General features: G+C 41.8%; 1 protein-coding gene across 1 annotated transcript in view; it reads right to left on the bottom strand.

Annotated features, from left to right (window-relative positions):
• Nucleotides 1-21180, bottom strand: part of LNX2 (ligand of numb-protein X 2) — a 29580-nt gene extending 8400 nt beyond the window's left edge. Inside the window, exons 1-6 of the mRNA XM_009991373.2 lie at nucleotides 20765-21180; nucleotides 10794-11032; nucleotides 9507-9706; nucleotides 5453-5824; nucleotides 3772-3918; nucleotides 1319-1496 (exon numbers count right to left, since the gene is read on the bottom strand). Of these exons, the coding sequence (XP_009989675.1) occupies nucleotides 1319-1496; nucleotides 3772-3918; nucleotides 5453-5824; nucleotides 9507-9706; nucleotides 10794-11032; nucleotides 20765-21165 (1537 nt within the window). The 5' untranslated portion in view covers nucleotides 21166-21180. The remainder of the gene's footprint in view (nucleotides 1-1318; nucleotides 1497-3771; nucleotides 3919-5452; nucleotides 5825-9506; nucleotides 9707-10793; nucleotides 11033-20764) is intronic.
• Nucleotides 21181-23627: the final 2447 nt, after the last annotated feature.

Below are 23627 nucleotides of genomic sequence, written 5' to 3'. Positions count from 1 at the left end.
CTGCTTTTTCTAGTTTGTTACTCGAGAGAACAAAATGGAATTCAAAAACTACTGGAAAGGTTGGTACGAAATCCAGTTCATTAGAAGAAAGAGTGAGCATCTCTACCAAGATAATGTGGAAAGAGTCAAAGCCACGAAAAAATGCCAAAATTTTTCTTTTATTTTACAATATTTTTTAAAAGCCTCAGGATGAAAACAAGAATGTTATTTACTGCCCAAGCAGTGACAGTCTCCCCTTTCACACACTGTCTCACTTACTGATGAAAGCCGGAAAAAAACATAGCAAAAGTGCAAACATCTGGGTCACGTTTGGAACGAGACTAATTTTTTTTTTCAAAAGCTTTTTCCTCCCAGGGAAAGCTAAAGTTGAGGTGCAGCTTAACTTGGAATCATTTTTGTTCCTGCTGCGGCTACTTTAATATTACACAACGAGAGAGCAATTGCGATTCTTCCATGGAGTGTTTTTCACAGTAGCACAGAAGAAGAGAGCATACCCGTTGGTATGTGGGTGTAAATCTCTCTCTCTCAGTAGCATATGAGGATGCTCCCACACAGTTCTTTTTAAATTTGCAATCTGTGAAGGTTTTTTTCCTACATTTCTTTCCTAAAACAATCTGTAATTCTTTGAACTCTGAATCGCAGAGATCCCACAGGCAGTCTTTCTTTCACGTACGACGCAATATGTTTTAATCATTAAACACTTTGCTATCGATCGGGCAGGGCTGCCTTCACCTACACTGAGTCTAACCTCCACCTCCCAGTTCCCTTCTGCAAAGCCGAGGAACAAGGATGGGTGCTGTAGCACCCCTGAAGACCAGCAAACCCAAGAATAAGAAAGCAGTCAGGAACCAGGGTCAACGCTGACGTAGCTTTGGGGGTAAACTTAGCATGAGTGTGATGCTCTGTCATCAGAGCAGCTCTACTGATCAGATATTATACTGAGGAGCTGAGGTTCCTCGGACAGAGACGGGCCCCAGCCCACCAAATTAAACACAAAACCAGGATGTGTGCGCTACAGCACGAAGCATCGCGCCAGACCCTCAGCTCAGGGGATCACCGTCAGCTGTAAAGAATTCCACCAGACGTTTCCTACTCTTATCCGCTTCCCCTGCTATCGTTCTCTAAACATCCCTTTCCTAGAAAAGGTGGAAGCGCAAAACTAAATACTGTATTTCCATTATTGAACCATGAAGAAAAGCATCCACCAGCCCTTCCCTACATCTGTGAAAAGACTTTTTGACACCACCTGACTCCAGAGCACATACTCATCGAACAGCGATGAGAGGCCACCCGTGCCACCCGGAAAGCGAAGCCCCACCTCGTTTAATCCTGCCGTCTCTTGCCAAACACCCGTGAGGCTGTACGCTGGTCACGAAGATGGGCAGTTCACCACTTTTGCTGCCTCTGCCTCCTGCCACGGTCATTCCCAAAGATTCATGTGGTTCTTTTTTCACAGTAATGTGCTTTTCTTGGCATGTGACACACTGGGAGAGATCCTGTTTGACAAGGATAAATAACATTGTTAAAACTTCAACAACAACAAAAAACCAGAACAAAACCCAACTAAATACACCCCAAAGCTACACGTCGGGACTTTAACTGAAGGACTAAGTAGTGCAAATCAGCTTTGGCTGAATTTCCTCCAGGTCAGGAAAAAAAAAAAAAGCCACTGATACAGATATTTCAATATAGACAGAAAGCTTATAAAGGCCCAACTTGAAAATCTCACTCATTTTCATTAGCATCCTGCACTGGAATAGGCTAAATTTTAGGACTGCACTACAAAACCCTGCAATCAAATGAATGGACACAAACCAGAAACAAATCTTTTGATGTCTTGGTGAACATCAGCATTGCCAGTACTGACATTTGTCAGTAGAATATGGCCCAGAACTACAAAGAAGCTCATAGGAAATGAAAACACATGTTTTCATGCTGACAAAGAGAGACCATTTAAAGCCTTTATACATCATGTTTTATTTTGCAGCTGGTACATAGAATCTCCCAGAGCACAAAGTAACTAAGGCCAATCAATGCAATAGGCTGGTAACGGGTGCCTTGTGCAGACTCCCTAGTGATTACAAAGAAGACCCAAATTTGAAGCAAGAAGACATCCTGTATTTTATTTTCTAACACTTGAATCATAAAGTTTAGCCCATATTTAGTTTTGCCCCATTGAAATGATCTAAACTTGAATCAAAGTATATTTTATTTGCTGAAGCCCTTGCTCTTCAAGATATTTAGTGATTCATTCAAACCACTGCACATATACCTATACTAGCATCTTAAATCAACAGAGCATTTGCTAGGCATCCAAAATAGCAGAAGAAACAACCTGGGAGATTCTTCCAACTGCAAATACTTATTTATTCCCCTGTCTTCTCTTGGAAAATGGCAACACTGCTTTCTTCAACTTCCAGTGCCACATGCTCCTTCTGACTCTCTCTGCTCCTTGCATATACACGTTAATCACATATGTAGCTATACGAATACACGTCATAGCTTAAGAAGACAGCTCCTTCTTAAGTCTTTCAGGCTTTTGGTGCCGTGCAATTACATAAACATTTTTGAAGCCAGAAGACTTCTGAGTCAACTGTAGGCTAATGAGAGAGAGGCAAAGACAAATGGTATGAAACACGGGAGATGTCCACTTGTGCTTATACGGTGACGCTTTGAAAGAGCCCAGGGATGGTATCGATACGTGAGCGAAATCGGCTCAGCCGACGGATCAGCTTTGGAACCGTGATACAAACACAACCCACACTGCCAGATGGACAGTGAGTTCAAGCTCTGATATAGATGAGCTGTAATCATTGTGTTGGTATGACCTAACATTGTAGCAAGTACTAACAGCTGCTAACTGTATTCAGGAGGTCCGACTTTGTCCCTCAGGAGGAAAACAAGCTTCTAGAGCCTCACTTGTTCTTTTCTGAAATTACCCAAACTTTCAGAAGAAAATACTATCAACACATGCATATCCTCCTGACAGAAATATGATGTTAAATAGTGATGCCAACAGAGTGGACAGGAGGAAAGGTGGCTTGGTTGACACGGTCAATGTAATTATTTCACAAAATCAACTTCTCAACAGTGAGACGTTGTATTTTTCTAACTACAAGAACATCTCAAGCACAGGGTTTATTTCTGCAGATCTTCTGGATAATCTGACACTTGCTTCATGAAAGTCTCTTCATTCAGCCTTTCTCTCCCAGCTGGACCTTGACAGAACCCAGCAGTCTTGCAGCCAGCACTGGCGGCTCATGGAGATGACACATCCCTCCAACATGCTGGATGGTGTGCACTACATCTCCTCTCCTTGCTGGCTGCAGCCAGGACAGCAACAACAAAAAATAATGGTCTTGAACGATAGCTCTCCCATTCAGCAGTAACACACAAGCCACTGTCTCAGACAAGGTCTAACAACTACAGCTGATCATCGCAGTCAACAAATCCAAAATATACTGAAAAGCTGCTGTGTATCTTTTGTTCCCACTGCAGACATGATGCAGGACTTGAGAACTTGGAAGTCATCTTTTAAAAATAAAAAGTAGGTAGAAAAGAAGATATAAGAGGCTTTGGGCAACCTGGTGTAGTGGAGGGTTTCCCTGCCCATGGCAGGGGGGTTGGAACTAGATGATCTTTAAGGTCCCTTCCAACCCTAACCATTCTATGAATCTATATAAGTCCTTCTTGCAATCTTGCCTTGCTACACACTTAGACCATCACAAGACTAAAACTGCATGCATACCTCTTAGAAAGAGAAACACCGACCTTATGCGAGTTGGGTCTGCTGTGAAACAGCTGCTGAGACTGGTGTTGATGTGAGTTGCTGTTGTGAGTCCCCGTGTCTCGGATAATACTGACCGTCTGTGACTTCAGAGGTCTAGAGATGATCAAATTCACTCTCTCCCCACTGGCCTGTTGAATGTGTAAAACAAAGTAGTGAAGTTGACAGGACATTGATTATTAGCCGAGGGAGGAAGAAAACAGAAAATGATGAATTATGAAACAAGACAACAGCAGAATTTGTTTTCCAGTTCCTGGGGGTGCCACTGCACAACTCAGACTGCACTGCCCCTTACTTGCTTCTTGCCACAATTCCTCCATGCACAGAGGGGATATTAATGCTCCTGCTTTTCCCCTAGTGTTACACCTGTATCAGCTGGAAATCCTTTGCCAAAAGGACTGTTTCTCACTTTGTCTTATGAAGCTTCAAATATTAAAAATCACCCGATTTCACTTGCAGCCTCTGCAAACTTCTACGACACATAGCAATAAAAAAAAAAGAAGCGCCCACATGATGGCTCCAGGGTCTGTAGATTTTAGTCAAAAGCTCTGAACGCCTCTGGTATTTCCCAAAGAGACTTCCAAGAAAGGTGATATGTAAGAGCAGACCTTCATATTCTGGAGTCTGGGGAATATCAGGAAATTTGGATACCAGATGCTAAAATGAAACATCAACTCTTTCCGTTGCTGCAAAAATACACCTCAATAGATAAAAGTTACCGAGTGTAAAATTCTGACCACTTCACTGTATCCAAAAACTGGGAAACTCAAACTACAATTCCCAAGATCATTCTTACTCTCATTCAACTGAGAGCATGGAAACTCTTAAAATGATACCTGAAACAAGTATTTGCTACTCATTTGTATCGCAGCTCTCTGTGTGGCGCTGGGTTAAGCAAAGACGACCGCGCTAGACTGCAAGAACCTACTACTGGTTTATTCCAACTTTCCTAGAAAAAAGAGCAAATTTCACCAACACCCAGTGAGCAGGAAGCAGCAATGTGCTGCAGCTGCTTCCTTACAGACTGGGAGAAAGGCACGGAGTAAAGGTTTTCCTGTGGGAACAGGGAAGGGTCATATGTCAGAGTGCATCAGGCTTTGGGTAATATTTGTGTCCAGAGCAGAGTCAGCCATTTGGTTCTCGAACATTCAGAAAATGAGTTTTACTGCACGGGACTCATGGAAGACCTATTTTTTTCTTCCCAGCCATCTGTTGCCTCTACGAAGTCTGACAAATCACTTTCCTATTTTAACCCCAATTCCATGCACACTCAAATCAATATAAAACAAATCCCACTTTTATAGAATTTACTGAGATTAAGACTACAGGACATACATAAATATAATAACGAACCTCATATTTTTCCTGCTAAGCCATAGGCTACACGGTACTCTCCTTGCTCACATGAGCAGTCTTCCAACCCTCAGGCTGTATGCCAGGGAAGACTAATGCACTTTTTACTTCTGAGGAGGTGAAGTTCATCTGCTAGGTGCCAAAGCAGACATTATTTTGCACTATTATTTCCAGAACATAAATCACAGCGAATCGCCATTGTTGCAGGCTTTCGGGCGTTACGCAAGCTGTTCTGTCCCAGACAGACTGTACCCCAGGCTTTGCCCAAGAAATAAAGCTGAGCTAAGGACTCAGGTAGGAAATGCAAAGTACCTGTATAACCTGAGCAGCGAGCTCAGGTGTCCCGTGCTTCAAGTCATGTCCATTGATCGCGAGCACACGGTCATTGCTGCAGAGCCTGCCGTCTTGAGCAGCCAAGCCCCCTTCCAAAAGGTCTAGAATAAAAACTCCTGGCTCGTCTGTTCTGCGTACGAGTTTGATGCCAAGCTGCTCGCTGGAGTCGCGTTTATGCAGCGTCACCTGGAAGCTGTCCTCCCGCAAGGAGCCGGCAGTGTCCCCGTGGCTGTGCGTGCGGCTGCCGAACCGCCTCTCCCTCAGCACGGTGAGGTGCAGCACCGAGCAAGGCTGGGAAAGCACTGCTCGAGCGTGGTTGTGAGACACGTTGCTTATGTCAAAGCTATTGACCTGCAAAACAACGATGAAGATAACAACAAGAAAAATCAGAATGACATTTTCGGGTGTGTTACAGAAGTAAAGTCCTCTCCAAACTGAATTCAGAGCTCACTGCAAAACTTGGAGTAACTACATATCTGATCCTGCCAGGCTTCCTCTCTCGTCCTTCTATCCTCTCCTGCAAAGCCGCATTGGCTGTTCAATCTACAAACCTATCTTTAGGATGGAAAAGACCCTTGAGATTGAGTCCAACCATTTACTTAGCACTGCCAAGTCCACCACTCAAGCATGTCCCTAAGCACCACATCTACAGGTCTTTTGAGTACCTCCAGGATGGCGACTCAACCAGTTCACTGGGCAGCTTGTTCCAATGCTTGGCAACCCTTTTGGTGAAGAAATTTTTCCTACTATCCAATCTAAACCTCCCCTGGTGCAATCTGAGGCCTTTTTCCACGAAGGTGACATCATCTCTCTAACAGTGAACACCCTCTGTCATCATAGTCTATGGCTTTTGTTCTGGTCTCCTACACTTCTCTTCCTCGGATCTTTACATTGTTTGCTCTCCAGGACAAGAACTTTATGTGTGCCTTCAGTGTCAAGCCCAGAATCACTTAAAACTATAAAATAATAGCTATAAAAAACCACATCCAAATCTCTGCAGAACGCTTATGTCTAACAATATACAGTACTTCCATGAAGTGAAAAATTTAAAAAAACCTTGAAATCCAGAAAATGACATTTGTTCATTAGAACAGTAGAAAAAGGTGGTTGTACTATTCTTCAGTCTTAGCATGAACTTAGGAGATTTCTCACTGACTTCAACTAGGTTAGAATTTCAGATTTATAACCTGTATCACTCAAAATTCAGATGTAAATGAAAAACAGATGAAACTTTCTCTCCCTATAAACAAGAACTGCATTTGCTATGTGGCCCACTGACGAAAAGATCAATAATCTTCAGTCATTTCTTGCGCTATAAAGTTGAGATAAAAATTGACAGCGCAATGAGATTTGGCAGAAAACAGAAGCACCACAAAAACCAGCACAAAAGCTGTATTTGCCTGTTCTGTAAGAAGGGGTTCAAAGTTAACACTAAAATTCCTCCTTAGCACGTACTACTGTGCCCTGATAGAGGAACCCCTGCCTCATAATTTCCACAGAGAGAAACTAACACCAAATAGACTATACTGGCCTGTCTTACCTAAGCCTTTTAACGGTCCCCATTGCAACCTAAGTAAGTAAAAACATAAACTAGCAGCTTCCCACCACCTAATAGCATTATTAACACTTAAAAACAGTAGGAAGAGAAAGGACCCAGAAATCTATGTACGACAGTAATCACAGTTACATCACGCATCCGAGTTGAGGGGCTCCAAGAGGTCAACCCAAGCGATTTGGCCGTGGTGGTCTCAGCATGGCAAAGGGGTAGCCGTACCCACCGGTACCCCACCCCTGCGAGCAGCTGCGGCTCCCGCAGTGAAGCGGAAGGAAGCACTCCCTGAGCCACCTCCATCCTCCAGCCCAACGCTCAGTATGAAGTTGCCTCTCCCAGCAGCGCCGCAAGCTCCGACACCAACCCACGGCCGTGTCCTGGTCTGCTACTGCCCCGGGACAGGCTGTAACCTTGGGCAGAGGGAAAGGAGGCATAGCTAGGAGAAATAACATCTAGAGCCGCCACCAGCAAAACCCACCAGGGCTCATCTGTCAGAGCCCTTAAATTAAATCTAGTTTTATTTTTAGCTGTCGCTAGCTAAATTAAATACATAAAATATGGAAGCATTCAAAGGGCACGGAAGAATATATGCAATAAAACATAATTCTTCTTTCTACAAGGCAGTTCACAATTTCAGAATAAAACAGCCTTAGCATTTCTTGGGGAAAGAGATTCTCATTAGGACATGTTTTATATGAATTACAGTCGCAGTCCAGCACAAAAAAGGGACAATTTGTAGAGCACTTTGAAAATGTTAGGCACCTATCTATACCTTGCAGACAGAACACGCTTTTATGTAGCTGTTACTAAATGCTGTTCCCTCGGATCTCGAAAGGGTAATACTTCTTGTTTGACTGGGCAAGAAAATGCTGAGTTTCACCTTGCAGTCCTTTCTGACTTCTTTTAGTCCTTTACTGCTCACAAAAGCCTTTGAAGACATTTTCAGAAACACCCGACTGAAGTGTGCACGCGGAGCTGCATCTAACTGCACTTAATTACAGCTGGCAGAGACCATGCCCCAACATTTTAATACAACAGCTCAGCACCTGCACAGGTAAATTCAAAGCAATAAAGATATTGTCTCTTCCACAAAGTTTGGCTTTTACCTCCTGGACCTCTCCCTCGGCGTGACAGGTCTCTGATGGACATCCCCCCAGCACCCGACAGCCCCAGTGCCAGCACATTGATAGGGAAGCCTCACTGCATCTTATAAATCCTATTTATAGTCAATTTATTGCCACTTATGGCTTTGGAAACTATAACCGACACTTCCCCAAACAGCAAGGATTTCCAAAGCTTCACCGGAGCTCAAGCTCCTCATTCTGGCAACGAAGAAGAGCCCTTTAATATTCAAATAAAATTAGGCAGCATTCAATCAGTGCCTACAACTGATTGTTAAAAAGGCAATATTTTAGAAATTTCTTGGGTTACTTTCTTGGCCAGCCACCATGCTAAAGCTCCAAGAGAGGAAAAAGGCACGTTTCTCAAAAGGGACTTTATTTTCAGAAGTGCAAATTAATTTCATACCAAGAGTAACTACACTATTTAAGCTACTTCTATCGGCTTGATGTCAAAAAAGTGAAACGAAAAAGGCTGATACGAAATCTGGACTGATCTTAGGCTAACAGATCAAAAGCAAACATTGTTACTGAAGTCATTTTGAAATGATGGTAATATACTCGTTTCAGGTGGAATGATTAAAAATAGAAAAAAGCTGGAGGACTGTTGTTTATGTAGAACTCAGCTAGTGCCATTCTTAAGAGTCTTATAAGCAACTCCTCCCCCTAACATAAAATTGAAACTCCAAAATTAATAGACTTCGATCTTTTTACAGTGGTTGTGGCTAATTACTTAAAACCGTAACAAAAGTCCACATTCGATCATAACTAACTTAAAATTTAATTGTTTGTTTGCTTTTTTTAAAAAATATTTAGAGCACCTTGCTTCAAATCATGCCAGTGATATTCTATATCACCGACTCTTTTACACATACTGAAAAAGGCAGGTCAACTGCCCAGGCTATTGGAAGGTAACAGTGAAGCCAGATTAAAATAACAGTTTAGATGAAGTCAGCCTTACAATCCACAAATTGCTTTTTATATAGGACAAATTATGCCAACTTGTTAGCCAGAAGTAACCTTGGGTTCCCTTGGAAAGCATGCATGGAGCTGAAATAAAGACCAAGTCCAAAACATTTTAAAACAGAAAAATAAACTCATATTTTAAACATTGATAAGAGATGCTAAGGAGGAAAAATTATACCAGGGACTGGTCTGACAAACAACATAAAGCATCACAGCCAAAAGTGCTAGAACAAGAGGCTCTGCTCTGAATATTAATTTGCCTTCCAACTGATCACTGCAAAGCTAACATTTACACAACGCAGTTCGACAAGGAAAATCTCCCATCTCATTTAACAGGCAGCTTCTGCAAGGAGTGAACGGAAAGCAAGCAGACAGAATGCGGAATTAGGTTCCATACTTGCAGTATTTGGTCTCCAGCAAGAAGTCTTCCATCTCTGGCAATGATCCCATCTCGATAAACCTCTTGAATGACAATGTTGATCAAAGGCGTTTCATTGCCACCCACTATGCTAATTCCTAATTCGATGTAAGGATTGGACCGATGAATTTCAATAGTAGTGATCTCTCCTTCAGGCAAGGTAGGTGGCTGTTGATTTGCTGCCAATTATTTTATAAAAAGAAAGACGATTAATATCCTTATACCTCATTCACTTTCAGTAAAGCAAATCACGAAAGGACAATGCAGACAGGCCACATGACAACAGTTGAACAACAAACTAAACAATTGCAATCGGATTAGTTCCACTACTTGCTGGAACACCTAGCTCATTAGAAATAGCTCTGTAATGACTGAGTAGCATCCATGCTTCTTGAAATTGGGTTATTTTTATTGGAAAAGGATATTCTGAACCCTTTGGATCCCATCCTTTATAATAAATTTAATACACTTTGTTTCCAATTTGATCACTTGTGTATTCAAATTTGATGATGATGATAAAAATGTGTTTTGGGGCTGACCTCATGGAGCATTACTTGATCATGCCTCTTCGTTAGCTAGTCTCACAACTGCACTAGAAGCTGCCATTGAGTTACTGGGTCAAGAGAAGGAGCCCAGTTCTGATGCAAACATGGAGACAACTGAAGAGGAAAAAGGAGGATGGTAAAAGATGGGAAATACAAAGGAGAAGGAAGAGGACAGGACCACCTTCCTCTGTGGTAAGGCCCAGCACTTATTCTCTAAAATCCCAGATGCTAGAGGTTACTGCTCGTGCAGTGCAGACGGATGCAGGAGTGACGCAGCTGCCTTCTCGTTTGAGCAGGACAGCACTCCGCGTGTGGGAAGGCTGCTCATCCATGCAGGGGGGAAAGGAGAAGAGGGGAAAAAAAATCTCATCTTAGAAAACAAATTTTGTAATTTTACAGAAAATATGCTCCTTCCGTCTCACAGCAAGGCCAGCGCTACTAGTAGATTAATGTGAACTACTGCATCATGATATGATACATGGTGATACAGCTCCATGGTATCTAGCGCTCATTCCGAGAGATTTCTTTCCTTCCTAAGTGCGACCTTATCCCAGTTGTGCATTTGCACATAACTGAAACCCCCTCATATTTCTCCAGGAATCACAAGAGAAAAGAGCAGAAAATGAAGACGCGTGTTCACAGTTGGCGAGAGACAAGCTCTGACACCACAAATGTTTCCACATCTGATAAAAGAGACTCGAGAAGATAAGTGATGACATACTGTCTGCCACTGTGTTCTCCTCAAAAGGCGGATTGTCGATGCCGGTCTCGTCTGTCCAGGCAGGAAGGGCAGGCGAGGTGAAGCTCTGCTCGGCTGGCACTATTCCCTGATCTGCGTCCGGAGATAAACTGCTAGGCTGCTCCGTCCCACCGGGACTGCTCTCGCTCTCCGCTTCTGCTTGCAGCTTGCTTGTTTTCCTTCTCTCCAGAGCAACCCTTCGATGAGAAGCCCCAGGACACCTGCGAAGACAAAGTTGATACCACCCTTCAAGCCTGCGGCAATGTTTGTAGCACAAAATGCCCAAGTACTCCATCAAATGAAATTGCTCTTCTTCAAAGCCACAGCCTTAAACTGATCATAAAAAGTATGAAACGCATTGGATTTAGAGGCCGAAAAATGTTTTAGTGCACAGAAACCCAAACCAATACTACCTTCTTTACAAAACCTCTACTACATAAGTTTTTCAGCCATGAACTAAATGCGCTGTAACACCTGCTGAATATGGACTTATTCTGTTATGTACATTCCAGTTCTGGAAGACAGCCTTGCTGAAAAGATTAAACAGGACTGGCATAAAATTCCACAGATGAGAAACATGTTCAGAGACACATCTGGAGACCCACTGAAGCAATCTCCTTTCACGTTAGTCAGCCAAGAGAAGGAGTCATTCAGGGGAGTAAAGAAATGAAAATTTTACCTATATCACAATCCAAGTGTTAAAATACGGAAAAAAAACTATGCTGGTCTAGGAGTTTGTATGAGAAGTTGAGCAAAAGTTACATCTCTGCTCATCGTCTCCTCTTCAATCAGCAGAAGGTGCTTCATCCTCCTCCTGTCTCCTCTTTTTTCTTCCTGACTTCGCAAAGGAGGTGCAATTTTTTGCTTTCCCTCATGTAACAATGTTCCATCAGCATTTGGTGCTTTTCACGCTAAACTAATTTTTTTGAGTTCCCATTATTACTAATGCAATTTTTTTTTTTGCTCATGTTTAAAATCCTACAATAGGTTATTTCAAAGAAGGGCTGCAATGTTGCAAACTCATGGAAAGCCTTCATTTATCGAATGGCCTTATGTTTACACGTAGATAATTGGACGTGGACATCAACCTTACATCTGCCTGTGTGACAGTTTTGCCAGCTTCTGCTATTTCACTTCTTACAGTATTTGATGTCCTTAAAGTTCCTGCTTCTGGAGCTGCTGACCACCTAAAGACGCTCGGACTGTAGCAGCTTCAGAAAAAAGGAGCTGTGCTCTTGAAAGGACTCCTTGTTTGGGAACTTGACAGATTGCTTTAACAAAAGAAGAAATGCTTTATTTTTGCAACAGGAGAAGAAACATGTTAACAGAGTAAAAGACAGCAGAAGTCTAACAAAGTCCTAACTTGTTAAACCGGAATGTTTTGAAATCACAATTACGTTCTGACATTCTGCAAAGGGGATTTGATAATTACATGGTTAGACTGTTTCGGTCTGAGGGATTTTGAAGAAGCATGAACAAAGTTATTCAGCTCCGATGAATGCTGATAAAGACACCTGTACAGCTTTTTTGATCCCCAGCAGCATTATACATACATAAAATTGTATATTTTTTTTTAAAATCATGATATATATATATTTAGAAGAATGGCATAAGGTAATCCAAATGTGTTGCAAAATACGCACAAATATATAAATTAGAGATGGTTAACATTATGAAACGACACACTTAAATCGTTTCTTGGGGCTTTCCGCAAGGCTTCGTGTTTTACACCTCCTGGTCACCTTGTTCTTTAAAGTGAAGAAAGCGCAAGCTCGAAAGATCAAAATTACTTGAAAGGCTTTGCTCTGTGAAATAGTTTGAACACAACCCTACTTCTTGGTTTCGCCCAGGTAATATTTACCACATAAAATCACTGGCATAGTGGGACTGATCGGCTAAGAAATCTGGCTGGTCTCAATTTATTCTGGTGGCCAGAGACCCACAGTTACAGGTGAAATTCAGCAGGAAGTTTTTATTGTTCACCATTTCACAATGCTTACCTCAAAACAAGAATCCCAAAAAGGCCAAGAAAAGGAAAGATGCAATCCCTTCCCTCAAAATTTCTAAAATACTTTAACTTAATGGGTTAGCCCCACACTCCCCCAAATCTTAGCACTACCAAGAGGAAGAGAAAGCATAGATCTCCAACATCGCTCACTTCTGTAGGAACACGGCAGGGGTCAATGCTCTTTCAGAGGAAACCTCTTGTCTACTGGGAGATCTGACAGATGTGCTCTCCCACAACGGTCTGCAAGAGTTTAGGACAAAGCCACTCCAAGCTGCACGTCCTTCCTGTCCCTGAACCACTCCGCTATAGGGGTGCCGGTTTTCAGCAGAAAAGTGAATGAACAGCTCAAAATTGACACTGTCAGAGGACCACACTTCGATCCCACCAAGCTTGGGCCAGTGTCCATCCAGCCTTACTGGACTACTTTATGAATCGGGTATTTCCTGTGGCATCTTCTGCCAAAACACTGTGTTGTTGACTCTTATTCTGCCAGTGCACAAGGTCCACGGATCCCAAAGGAGCTGGTGTAGACGGCAAAGCACAACTTGGCAATTTATTGTTTTTTAAATTGTATCAAACCAGGACTGGATAAAAATCACCCCTGGTAGCATCCTATTTCTGTGAAAGCCTTCCAAACCATAGCCAGGTCCTCCCCACCTTCCTTCACAGAGCACATTCCCCCATCATTACCTGGCAGCTGATGAAAGTCGTCGCACAAAATATAAATAGATTTGAGGTTTATTTTTGCCAATGATATTTAATTACCATTTCAAAGGCTAATATCAAGAACGTAACCAGCCTCCTGAGCACACCTACTCAGCTCAGCAGAATCCCTTTTGTGGGATTCTGGCAAAAAAGAAAAGGCAAAAAAGGCAAAAAAAACCCAAACAGATTCTTCCTCAAATTAACCAGTAACTGTAAGAGATCATGACTTTTATCCTGGTATAGTGCAACTGAATTGCCAGGAATGTAGTTGTCTGGTGGAGACATTAATTCATGAGATGCCAGTTCCAAGGTCTTCAAACACAATATGCTACTTACCAAGCAGTAAAGCCTAGTATTAGTATTCAAACACATCTATTTAACATCTTTGTTGGTGACATGGACAGTGGGATCGAGTGCACCCTCAGCAAGTTTGCAGATGACACCAAGTTGTGCAGTGTTGTGGACACACTGGAGGGAAGGGATGCCATCCAGAGGGACCTGGACAGGCTGGAGAGGTGGGCCTGTGAGAACCTCATGAAGTTCAACAAGGCCAAGTGCAAGGTCCTGCACATGGGTCGGGGCAATCCCAAGCACAAGTCCAGGCTGGGTAGAGAATGGATTGAGAGCAGCCCTGAGGAAAAGGACTTGGGAGCGCTGGTGGATGAGAAGCTCAACATGAGTCGGCAATGTGCGCTGGCAGCCCAGAAAGCCAACCGTATCCTGGGCTGCATCAAAAGAAGCGTGGCCAGCGGGTCAAGGGAGGTGATTCTGCCCCTCTACTCTGCTCTCGTGAGACCCCACCTGGAATACTGCGTTCAGCTCTGGAGTCCCCAACACAAGGAGATGGAGCTGCTGGAGCGAGTCCAGAGGAGGGCCACAAAGATGATCCGAGGGCTGGAGCACCTTTCCTATGAAGACAGGCTGAGAGAGTTGGGGCTGTTTGGCCTGGAGAAGAGAAGGCTCCGGGGTGATCTTATTGCAGCTTTCCAGTACTTAAAGGGGGCCTACAGGAAAGCTGGAGAGAGGCTTTTTACAAGGGCATGTAGTGATAGGACAAGGGGGGAATGGATTTAAACTGAAAGAAGGCAGAGTTAGATTAGATATAAGGAAGAAATTTTTCACTCAGAGGGCGGTGAGGCACTGGAACAGGTTGCCCAGAGAAATTGTAGCTGCCCCATCGCTGGAAGTGTTCAAGGCCAGGTTGGATGAGGCTTTGGGCAACCTGGTGTAGTAGAGGGTTGGAACTAGATGATCTTTGAGGTCCCTTCCAACCCTAACCATTCTATGATTCTATTCTGTGATTCCATGATTCTATAAGGAGATTTTTCATTTCCACTTCCAATACAAAAAGATTTTTATTGGCATTAGGAATGTATTATTCACAAACAGCAAAACCATACAGCAGTTGTAACAGTTAGCAAGAACTAATAAATCTCTAAAGGTGCACACCTTCACTAATACTGGTTTTGCCAAATATTTGGGATAAAGAGCATTTTGGACCAAATCTTGTAACAAGCAATGAACACAGATGGGCATCGCGGGATCAAAACAAGCATTGACCATTGTTTTTACGCATACAGGAATCATTTTCATACAACAAATTGCATAAATAAGGGCTGAAATGAGACTGAAATGTGTCTTACCAGAACAGCAGTTCATATCTACCTACAAAGCTGGAATATCCTGGCTAGGAGCGAGAAGAAAGGCAGGTATGTTTTTTAGAATTTCCAGGTATTATTTAATTTCTTTCATGAATGTTCAAGAGTAGAGATACTCAAACAACCAGTTAAAGAAACTGAGCGATGTTATTTTTTGGGAAACTCAAAGGGCAGTTGTTCTTGGGATTTTAAATGAGCTTCTGCTTATATTAACTGACTTCCTCCTCTCCTCCCTTCAGCATCAGCTTTTGCTCAATTCTAGATGGTAACAAAGCATAGTTTTTACCTTCGACTGCTCTAAATCCATATCAGACAGAGAAGAAAAGTTTTCTTTTTTTTTTTGATTTGGTTCCTTTTCTCTCTTTTTTTTTTTTTTTTAATTTTAACAGCCAAGTCTGCTGGGTTTCTCATTTAGAAGCTGACTCTTGGAACACTAGCAGCAATCCCTCTCTGCAGATAAAAAGAGCTTTCATACAAAATTAAGATGTAGTTTACAGTGTATTCTGTGAAATAACAGTAGGGGCTCAAAAAACACATTTGCTCACTGACTACTGAAAAGAAAGATTTCATTGTAACTTATGCCATCAGCTTCTGCCCAGTCTAGAGGTTCGATAAAAGCAAACACATCAAATAGCCTCAAGCCAGTTGCACTAAATCGTTTTCCAAGTAGGAGCTGAATTCAAGCAAAGACTGCAGAGAAGCAACCTAAATGTCTTTGCTTTGCTATTGCTCATAAAACTTTGCCAGCAAAGTGACCTTAAGCAGTAAGGCTGGCAAGATTTACAGCTGCAATTCAGAGTAAAACACGGCGCTGCTTTGGAAAGTTAAGTGTTCAAATCTTGTTTCTTCTTTTGCCACAAAAAAAAAGAAAAAAAAGAAAAAAGAAAATGAGGCACTAGGACTTATCTTGATTTGGGAATCAGACAGGACTCAGGAAAAAGAAAAGAAAAAGAGTGGTTTTGTTGCCTCTCGCACACAATGATCTGAGGAGCCTACAAGGAGCCAGGTGGCTTTGGAGCAAAGAAACACCAGAGGAAGACCCTTCACCTTTCCAGCAACGGAAAGAGTCCGCAGGGCACACAGAAACTCTGAATCTGTTGCCTATCCGCTAGTCAGGTGCAAGAAAAGACCTGCCAAAAGAGGGTTAAATCCTACAGACCCTCTTCACTTCTCCTGGTTTTACAAAGAGCAGGGCAGGGGCAGTGCTCACAGCTAACATGGGGCTGCGTGGGAAGAGCAGGACTCAACAGCACTATCATAAACACCAACGTCACCGGGATTGCCAAGATTCCGAATTATAAAATTCTGTATCTATACAATGAATTTTCCTGTGCATCTTGTTAATCTAAACTGACATATTAAGCATGCTGACTGACACACAGTGAATAGCTCAATAATTTCTTCAAGTCCAGAAAATACAATCCTGTATCAATTTCAAAATTAACTTCCCATAAAATTGGCTTGAATGTTGGCCTCAACAGTAAAACATTTGGAAGAATGTATCCATCTAAAATGATAACTTAAGCTACCATAGGAGAATATAGGAGGGGAAAACTGAAGCCCAACTCAAAAGCAATACATAAACACAAGACCTAACCTTCTCATTAAAAAGTTGTATGAATTTCAGAGTATGTTTTTGTACAGCGGAGTTTCTTCAGGTCTGAAAAATCTGTAAGAATTAACTGAATCGAAATCATACATAGAAAAGCCCAATAAATTTTTTGTTGGACTTCCTTCTGATAAATTTACCTTTGATATTTAGAAGTGGAACTGGCACCTAGTTTACTAAACGATAACAATTTTTTTATAGCAAGTGAGTAGGAAAACCAGTACAACTCAGCATTACTCATGCCTTTTTTTCCTTTAAATCAGATTACGTGCATTGTGTTTAACTTTGAAAACCACAGCTTCCAAGTGAATGTGACAAAACCAAAAGACTGATAAAGCAAGAATATTTTCTTTATGCAATGAGGTATCGTGGAGTGCAATTAGTCACCATGATGTAATCGAGTTGGTGTCTCATGCCTCTCATCTCCTTGCTGAAGCAGCTTGCAGTAACCTTACACTCCAGGATGCCTGCTGGATACGATGACATTTTCTTCCAGCTTTTATGCTCAAATGGAGCCGATTATAACAACACTGGAAAACCTGAGTGTGAATGTTTTTAGACAGCAAAAACTAACCAACTATACTGCATTTCTGAGAAATACAAACTAGCTCATTCTAAGGGCTTGTTCAGACTGGTTTATATTAATCTATGCTGAAAATTATAATAATGCTGAATTTTATATTTCTTTCCTAAATTTAATGATCAGTAGTAGAATTTTACTGGATTCACTAATCCATATAAAATGAAATTCAAACTATGCAGTTGCTACCATCATTTATGTCAGCAATGACAATTTACAGGTGTTCAGATGTTTGCAAATAAACTTAATTGAAAACTGTAAATCTCCATATACTCAAAATGTGTATCAGCATCTCGAGACAACAGAAGGCATTGAAGATGAGCAGCCTTCTGCAACTGAAAGTTTTTTTCCAGCCGACAAACAGGAAAAGCTAGTGACTCAGCTCACTCGGATTTCATAATGACCTTGCGCGTTAAGTAAATGAATATTTCATGTATAGCTAAAGCGGGCATATACAGTGTTCCATGTACAAATAAATTACAGGGCCTTGTAGTAAACAGCCCTAGTATCACTCAAAGAGATGTCAACCAAGGAAAACGGACTGAAAAGTTGAGGGAAATGACAGTGGGAAACCAGAAGAGGAACCAAATATGTAGCAGGAATCTTGCTAACGTTTTGCCTTTTATCAAAATCAAATCAGTTTAATATGATGATTATAAATTGAACAAACAGTTAGGCAGCCTCATCACCCCCAAGTCATCATACAGATCAGAAATTACCTGCCTGCAGGAAACAAGCAAGAGCCTAAGCTAACATGGAAATTGTGTAGAGAAATAAAAAAAAAACAAGAAAAAAAAACAAGAGAGAAAGGCTCCTTGTTAGTCCCTGTAGCTCCCTGCCATGGACACCACAAGAGCATGTTCATGCTGGGGGTACAAAAGCCAACAAAATCCAGGCAACTCCAGGCTCACCACAGTCCGTAGGGTAATGGCATGTTCTGCATACCCAACGTCCTCCCAGACTCTGAATCCCTGGAAGCCGTCAGAATGTGGGGAAGAAGGAAGAGGTGCACACCAGCAGTACGCACGTGAACAAGCCATTGCCAAGGCAGGCGGTGGCTGCTCTCTTCCCCTTCTCTGCAGAGCACTTGCCTGCACGCACACCCACATCACACCTGACTCCCAAGCATTCTCCTCCACAATGTCACCCTCCACCCAGAGATGGTCTCCAAGAGTCTCCAACTGGACTAAGATCAAGACTTAGAAAGAAGTTCATGGGGTAGGTCCATGCATCTCTCAAATAAATCCTTCCACTTGGGTGGCAATCAGCGTTGCTGGACCAGAACGAGGGCAGGCAGAGGAGGCACACACCTTCCTTTCGGGGAGGGCGACAGGAAAGGAAATCTCTCTCCATCCCACCACAGCCATCACTGTCCTTCCCTCTGGGTCCAGGGTTTTCAGTCCCAATGTGGAGGGCTCTTTGCCCAAAGAGCCAGCACAGATAAGACTACCAAACCATGAAACACTCTAATGAAATGGGCAACTGCTGACATTTATGCAGGCTGGTTTTAAAAATAAAGGGAAAAAAAAGTATCAAACTGAAAGAATGAAAAGCAGGTAAGAACAAAGCCCATGATGAAATCATGAAAATGAAAGGATCTCCTTTCAGCTAGTGACTGAGGAGATCAGAAGAGTTCAGACTCGTACCATCCGTTTGCATGAAGAGTCGCCAGACAATAAGCTTGTTTTTACAAACGCTGCTGACAAAAACACTTCCATATTGAATTGTATTCCCTAGTGCCTTTTGTCTATGTACAATGGATATGTGCAATGCTTGTTCTTCTCCATTAGATGCTTTTTTGCAGGGATAATCATAAAATTTTCTGAAACCTCCCTCTGCAAAATGAACGTAGGTTTTCATATAGCATTGAGTCGACACAGGAAATATTTTCTGGTATCAGACGCAATTAACTTGAACTGGATCCTTTGAGCTAGATGCACTTCCTTTGACTGCATAGTTTCCTTCCCTACATAATTCTTCACTATACTCCTCTTGTAAATTCTTAAATCTCTAAGCAGTTTAAAGTTAGTTGGTACTGATATGTATAATATTTTTTTATCCCTGACTCATTAATTCCACCATATTTTAGTTTTTACATAAGTCCAAGCCTCTGTTCATGACTCATATCATGAAATAGCTAATGTCTAAAAAAACCCCGTTTATTTACTGAAAGCATTCTCCAGCCTATAAAGGAACCAAAAGAAGTCAAATGTACCCCTCAAAAGAAGTTTAACAGTTTTTCATTAGGAAACCGAATTGCTTTACACAGAAGAATGAAACACCTTCATGAAGCAGGGTACCGCACACGTCATACAGAGGCAAATCCTTTGCTGGAAGAACAAAGTGCATGAGTCTGCACAATATGAAGTATCATTCTATCTGAATTTGATAATCCTATTTCAATATATATATATATATATTTTATATATATATATATATATATATTTTCAATATATATATATTTCCTCCTTTCAATATTTAAATATTTAGGGTAGGATGGCATAAAGCAGAACAACTATAAAATTATTAACAATTCAAAATACAGTCCTGAACATTCAAGTGTATGGAATGTATCTCTCTGACACAGAATCACTCATGATAGCTGCACCACAACTTTCCACTGCTGGGAACCGAGAAGTTTCTACCAAATTAATAAGGTGTTGGAAGTGTTCTATAAGCAATTAAAACAAATAAACAAAAAATCCTAAAACCAAACCACAGCACACTGACACAACATACCATCAACCTGTTCAGTCAATAGATTTTTTTCTAAACAGAGAAAAATAGGTCTTCTAGGAGTCTCGAGAGATACCCTGTCCATCTGCCTACCTCAAAGCAGAATCAATTCTGTCCTTAACTGTTCCTGATAAAGCCTGGTTTAACATGTTCATAACCACTTTGAAAAGCAGGGAATGCACAACCACCCCCCAGGCACTCTATGCCAGTGCTGGACTGTTCTAAAGCTTTTTTTCCCTACAATTTGAACTAAATCTCTTTTGTTCTTATTGCACTATCTCCTCCTCTTTGCAGATGTGGTTTGCACATCTTTTATTTTTCCCTTCCCTCAGCCTTTTCTCGCCTACCATAAACAAACCCCATTTTCTTTAACTTTTTCTGCTAAATCATGTTTTCGAGACCTCTAATGAATCATGTCATCCTCCCCATGACTTTCTCCAAATGCTCCTCACTATTCCTGATGTGCAATGTCCAAAACAGGATCCAGTGCTCTAGCCATGCATGTTTATAGACTGATCGTTTCCTATTCCGTTCTACTGCAAATTTAAAACCCACCAACAACCCTCTCTCCCCTCTTGCCCCCCAATTTATCCTACTACACAAACTGGCTAACCAAGCATGTAAGAACCATGTAACGCAAGCATCTGCACCGCTCACCTGTTTTTGAGATGTGCTGCCAGGTCACATCGCTGCATGACTTCCTGACACACAGCCGAGAAGGGGCACAAAACAAATAGCTTGTCTAACAGTTTATGAACGAGAATGCTGGATTTTTTGCAGAGTTTAAAGTGGAGTCTTTTTCGATCCAGTGGGCAGAAATCCTTCTCCTGCAGAAAGTTCCTTAGGCACTTGTAGCAGAAAGTGTGTCCGCAAGGAGTGTCCAATGGCTGCAACAAGGGCTGAAGGCAAATGTGGCAGACCAAGTCGTCGTCCACCTCGTTCTGGTAGTTGTAGAGGTGGTTCTCCCTTGTCCAGTGCTGCTGGCCACACTCAAAGCACAGAGGGTTCAAGGAGGCATTCTGCTCCACCGAAGCCATGTCGTCACCTGTAGTCCCCATTGTACAGCTAAGAAGGCCGACGGATCCTCCTCCTCCTCCTCATAGGATGGAGCTGCTGATGTAAAGCTCAGTGGGAATCTTCCAGGGTGACTTACGCACTTCGGTCAAGTGTCATTTTCTGCAACAAATAAAAAGATATAAAAATAATTAATTTCACATGAATTATGAAAGTTCTTGTCAGAACTTTGGACTTCTGGGGTTACCAAAACACCACAGCTAGATAAAGAAAATATTTCTGTTTCCTGTAAATTGGCCATAGAAGAGAGCAACAAAAAAAAAAAATCTGTTAAGTACGATTCCTTTTACAACACTAACGTTTTATGGCTTCATAACAGCTGCTGCACTGCAGTTTCCACCCGCAAGATGACCAGTCTGTGACAGCAAGGACACTGCATTACGCGATGTCACACTAGAAGCGTGCAATTAGTGTCTAGCACAAAAATACCTTATTGTGGAATAATGGTTATATGACCAAGTAATTAAATGTGTTCTTTAATATGAGATTATGATTTTAATCTGGTCCTACTCTCTTTTTGGGATTTTGACTATTAATGTAGAATACTACACAATACAGATCTAGATACATTGCATTAAAAACACCAACAACAAACCGCTTACCCTGTTCTTTCCATTAGTAATATTGCGTGTATGTCATTTACCTTCACGTTTTCTCCACGGGTTGCTACACAGTAAGAGGGACTGATTCTATCCAATATGCCACATTTGATTAAGTACAGAGGCCAGTAATAAAAATATGGAATAAGCTAATGATATGAAGCTATTGGTTCCAAACAACTAACCTGCTTTGCTTCTTATCTAACAAAATTACAGCATACTCAATGTGACGATAACCATGTCTGTCAAAGGACTGTAGATTCGTCACTGTCGATTTATTTTCTAAACTTTATAAGTTATTAAACTTTGCCCCTCTTAAAATAGCTACCTAGTCAGGCAACTGTGCACCCTTCAGTCTGCAAATGCAAATACTAACTCCTTACCCCTCCCAACCTTTTTTACCCTTCTCTCCCTTACAAAAATCACATTGCTTGACACTCGTAACAGGATGATTTAGAAAATAAAGCAGATTTTCTCACATTCTTAAGAGACTTCCTAATTTGTTAGTTTTGTTAAATGTTCTCATCGGTGGGGAAAAAAATAAAATCAAATTTGAGCAACACTTACTTTGTGCCTCAATTCTTTTATTGCAATTAAGCAAGCAACGCTCACGACAGACACTTAACTGTATTCTAGCAGAGTAGCAGCAAGCATACGGAGAAATGAAAACTGCTAGTCTAGGCACCATCCCATCATCTTTATTTTTAGTTGCTGAAATGTAATTATAAATACATTCTGAAATTCATGTGGAACACATGCATTTCACCGTGTCTTTAAGAGAATCCCTGTTTGGGTTTTTGCCCCTTAACCTCACACAGCCAAGCACAAGACTTAGAGCACATTTTACAAGGATTATTATATCCTTTGACGCAAAAAGGATTAAATAGTAATTTGTAATCCAGGCTTCTATTCTGCCGTGGAAATGGATGCTCATCATTGCCCTGCCTCGTAGTAGATAATGTGCACCTTCTGGAAAGGATTTCACGAGGGAAGAGCATAGTGGTTCTTTGTTACTGGAGACTAAGAACACAAAATGAGACCCCAAAAGAGATTACTCAAAAAACAGTCTTAAACGTATTATGTAAGAGGTCAGAGATTGGGGAGCAGATAAGAAGAGCCACGCACAGGGTCCTCGTGCTCAAACCACAGCGCTCTCGCTCTGCCTTCATGCTACTGGATTAATGCAGGAGGGATGAGACCCGTCTAATGGCTGCCCTTTATGTAACGCTAAATAAACCACATAAACGTTCTAGAAAAAGCACTGCACTGATTTGCAACTTTACCAAATTATTTTGCCACTCGGGGCACTAGGAGAGGAACACGCGGCATGTGTCGTGTCAGTACTTGGGGGTACCGGCAGCACCATCGAGCAGGGAAGATGAAAGGGAGATGCAGATCAGGCAGAGAAAGTCATTTTAAGAGTGTTGTCCAAATGCTAGACCCACTTCTGCTACTGACTATGACCAGGACTCTTCCTCCTCCTCCAAGTAACCCAAGAAAAGAACAAGTCCTCCATCAGCAAGGCTACAGAAACACCCAGGGACCATTCTGTGTACTGCAGTTACGGAGCTCCGGTTATGGACCTCTGACAGTGAGCATCCTGAATTCGCCTTCTTGAAGGCTTCGAGCATTGCTATTCTTTGACGTCTGCGTGACTCACATGGCAGCCTGGCACCAGGCAGTGTCACACAGCAAATACACCCGTGAGATACTTTGACCATATACTTGCTATGGCCAAAGATACTTGCACCCCTCTTTTGGAAGGTTGTAATTAAATCTTTTTTGTGTGTTAAAAACTTCTTTAAATAGCTTGCCATAAATTTTGAACAGAAAGTAAAGTAAGAAAA

The sequence above is a fragment of the Tauraco erythrolophus genome, chromosome 1 (assembly GCF_009769465.1).
Source record: "Tauraco erythrolophus isolate bTauEry1 chromosome 1, bTauEry1.pri, whole genome shotgun sequence".
In the NCBI taxonomy this organism is placed as follows: Eukaryota; Metazoa; Chordata; class Aves; order Musophagiformes; family Musophagidae; genus Tauraco; species Tauraco erythrolophus.
The sequence above is the reverse complement of the archived record's forward strand: the minus strand, read 5'-3'. Positions and strand labels throughout refer to the sequence as shown.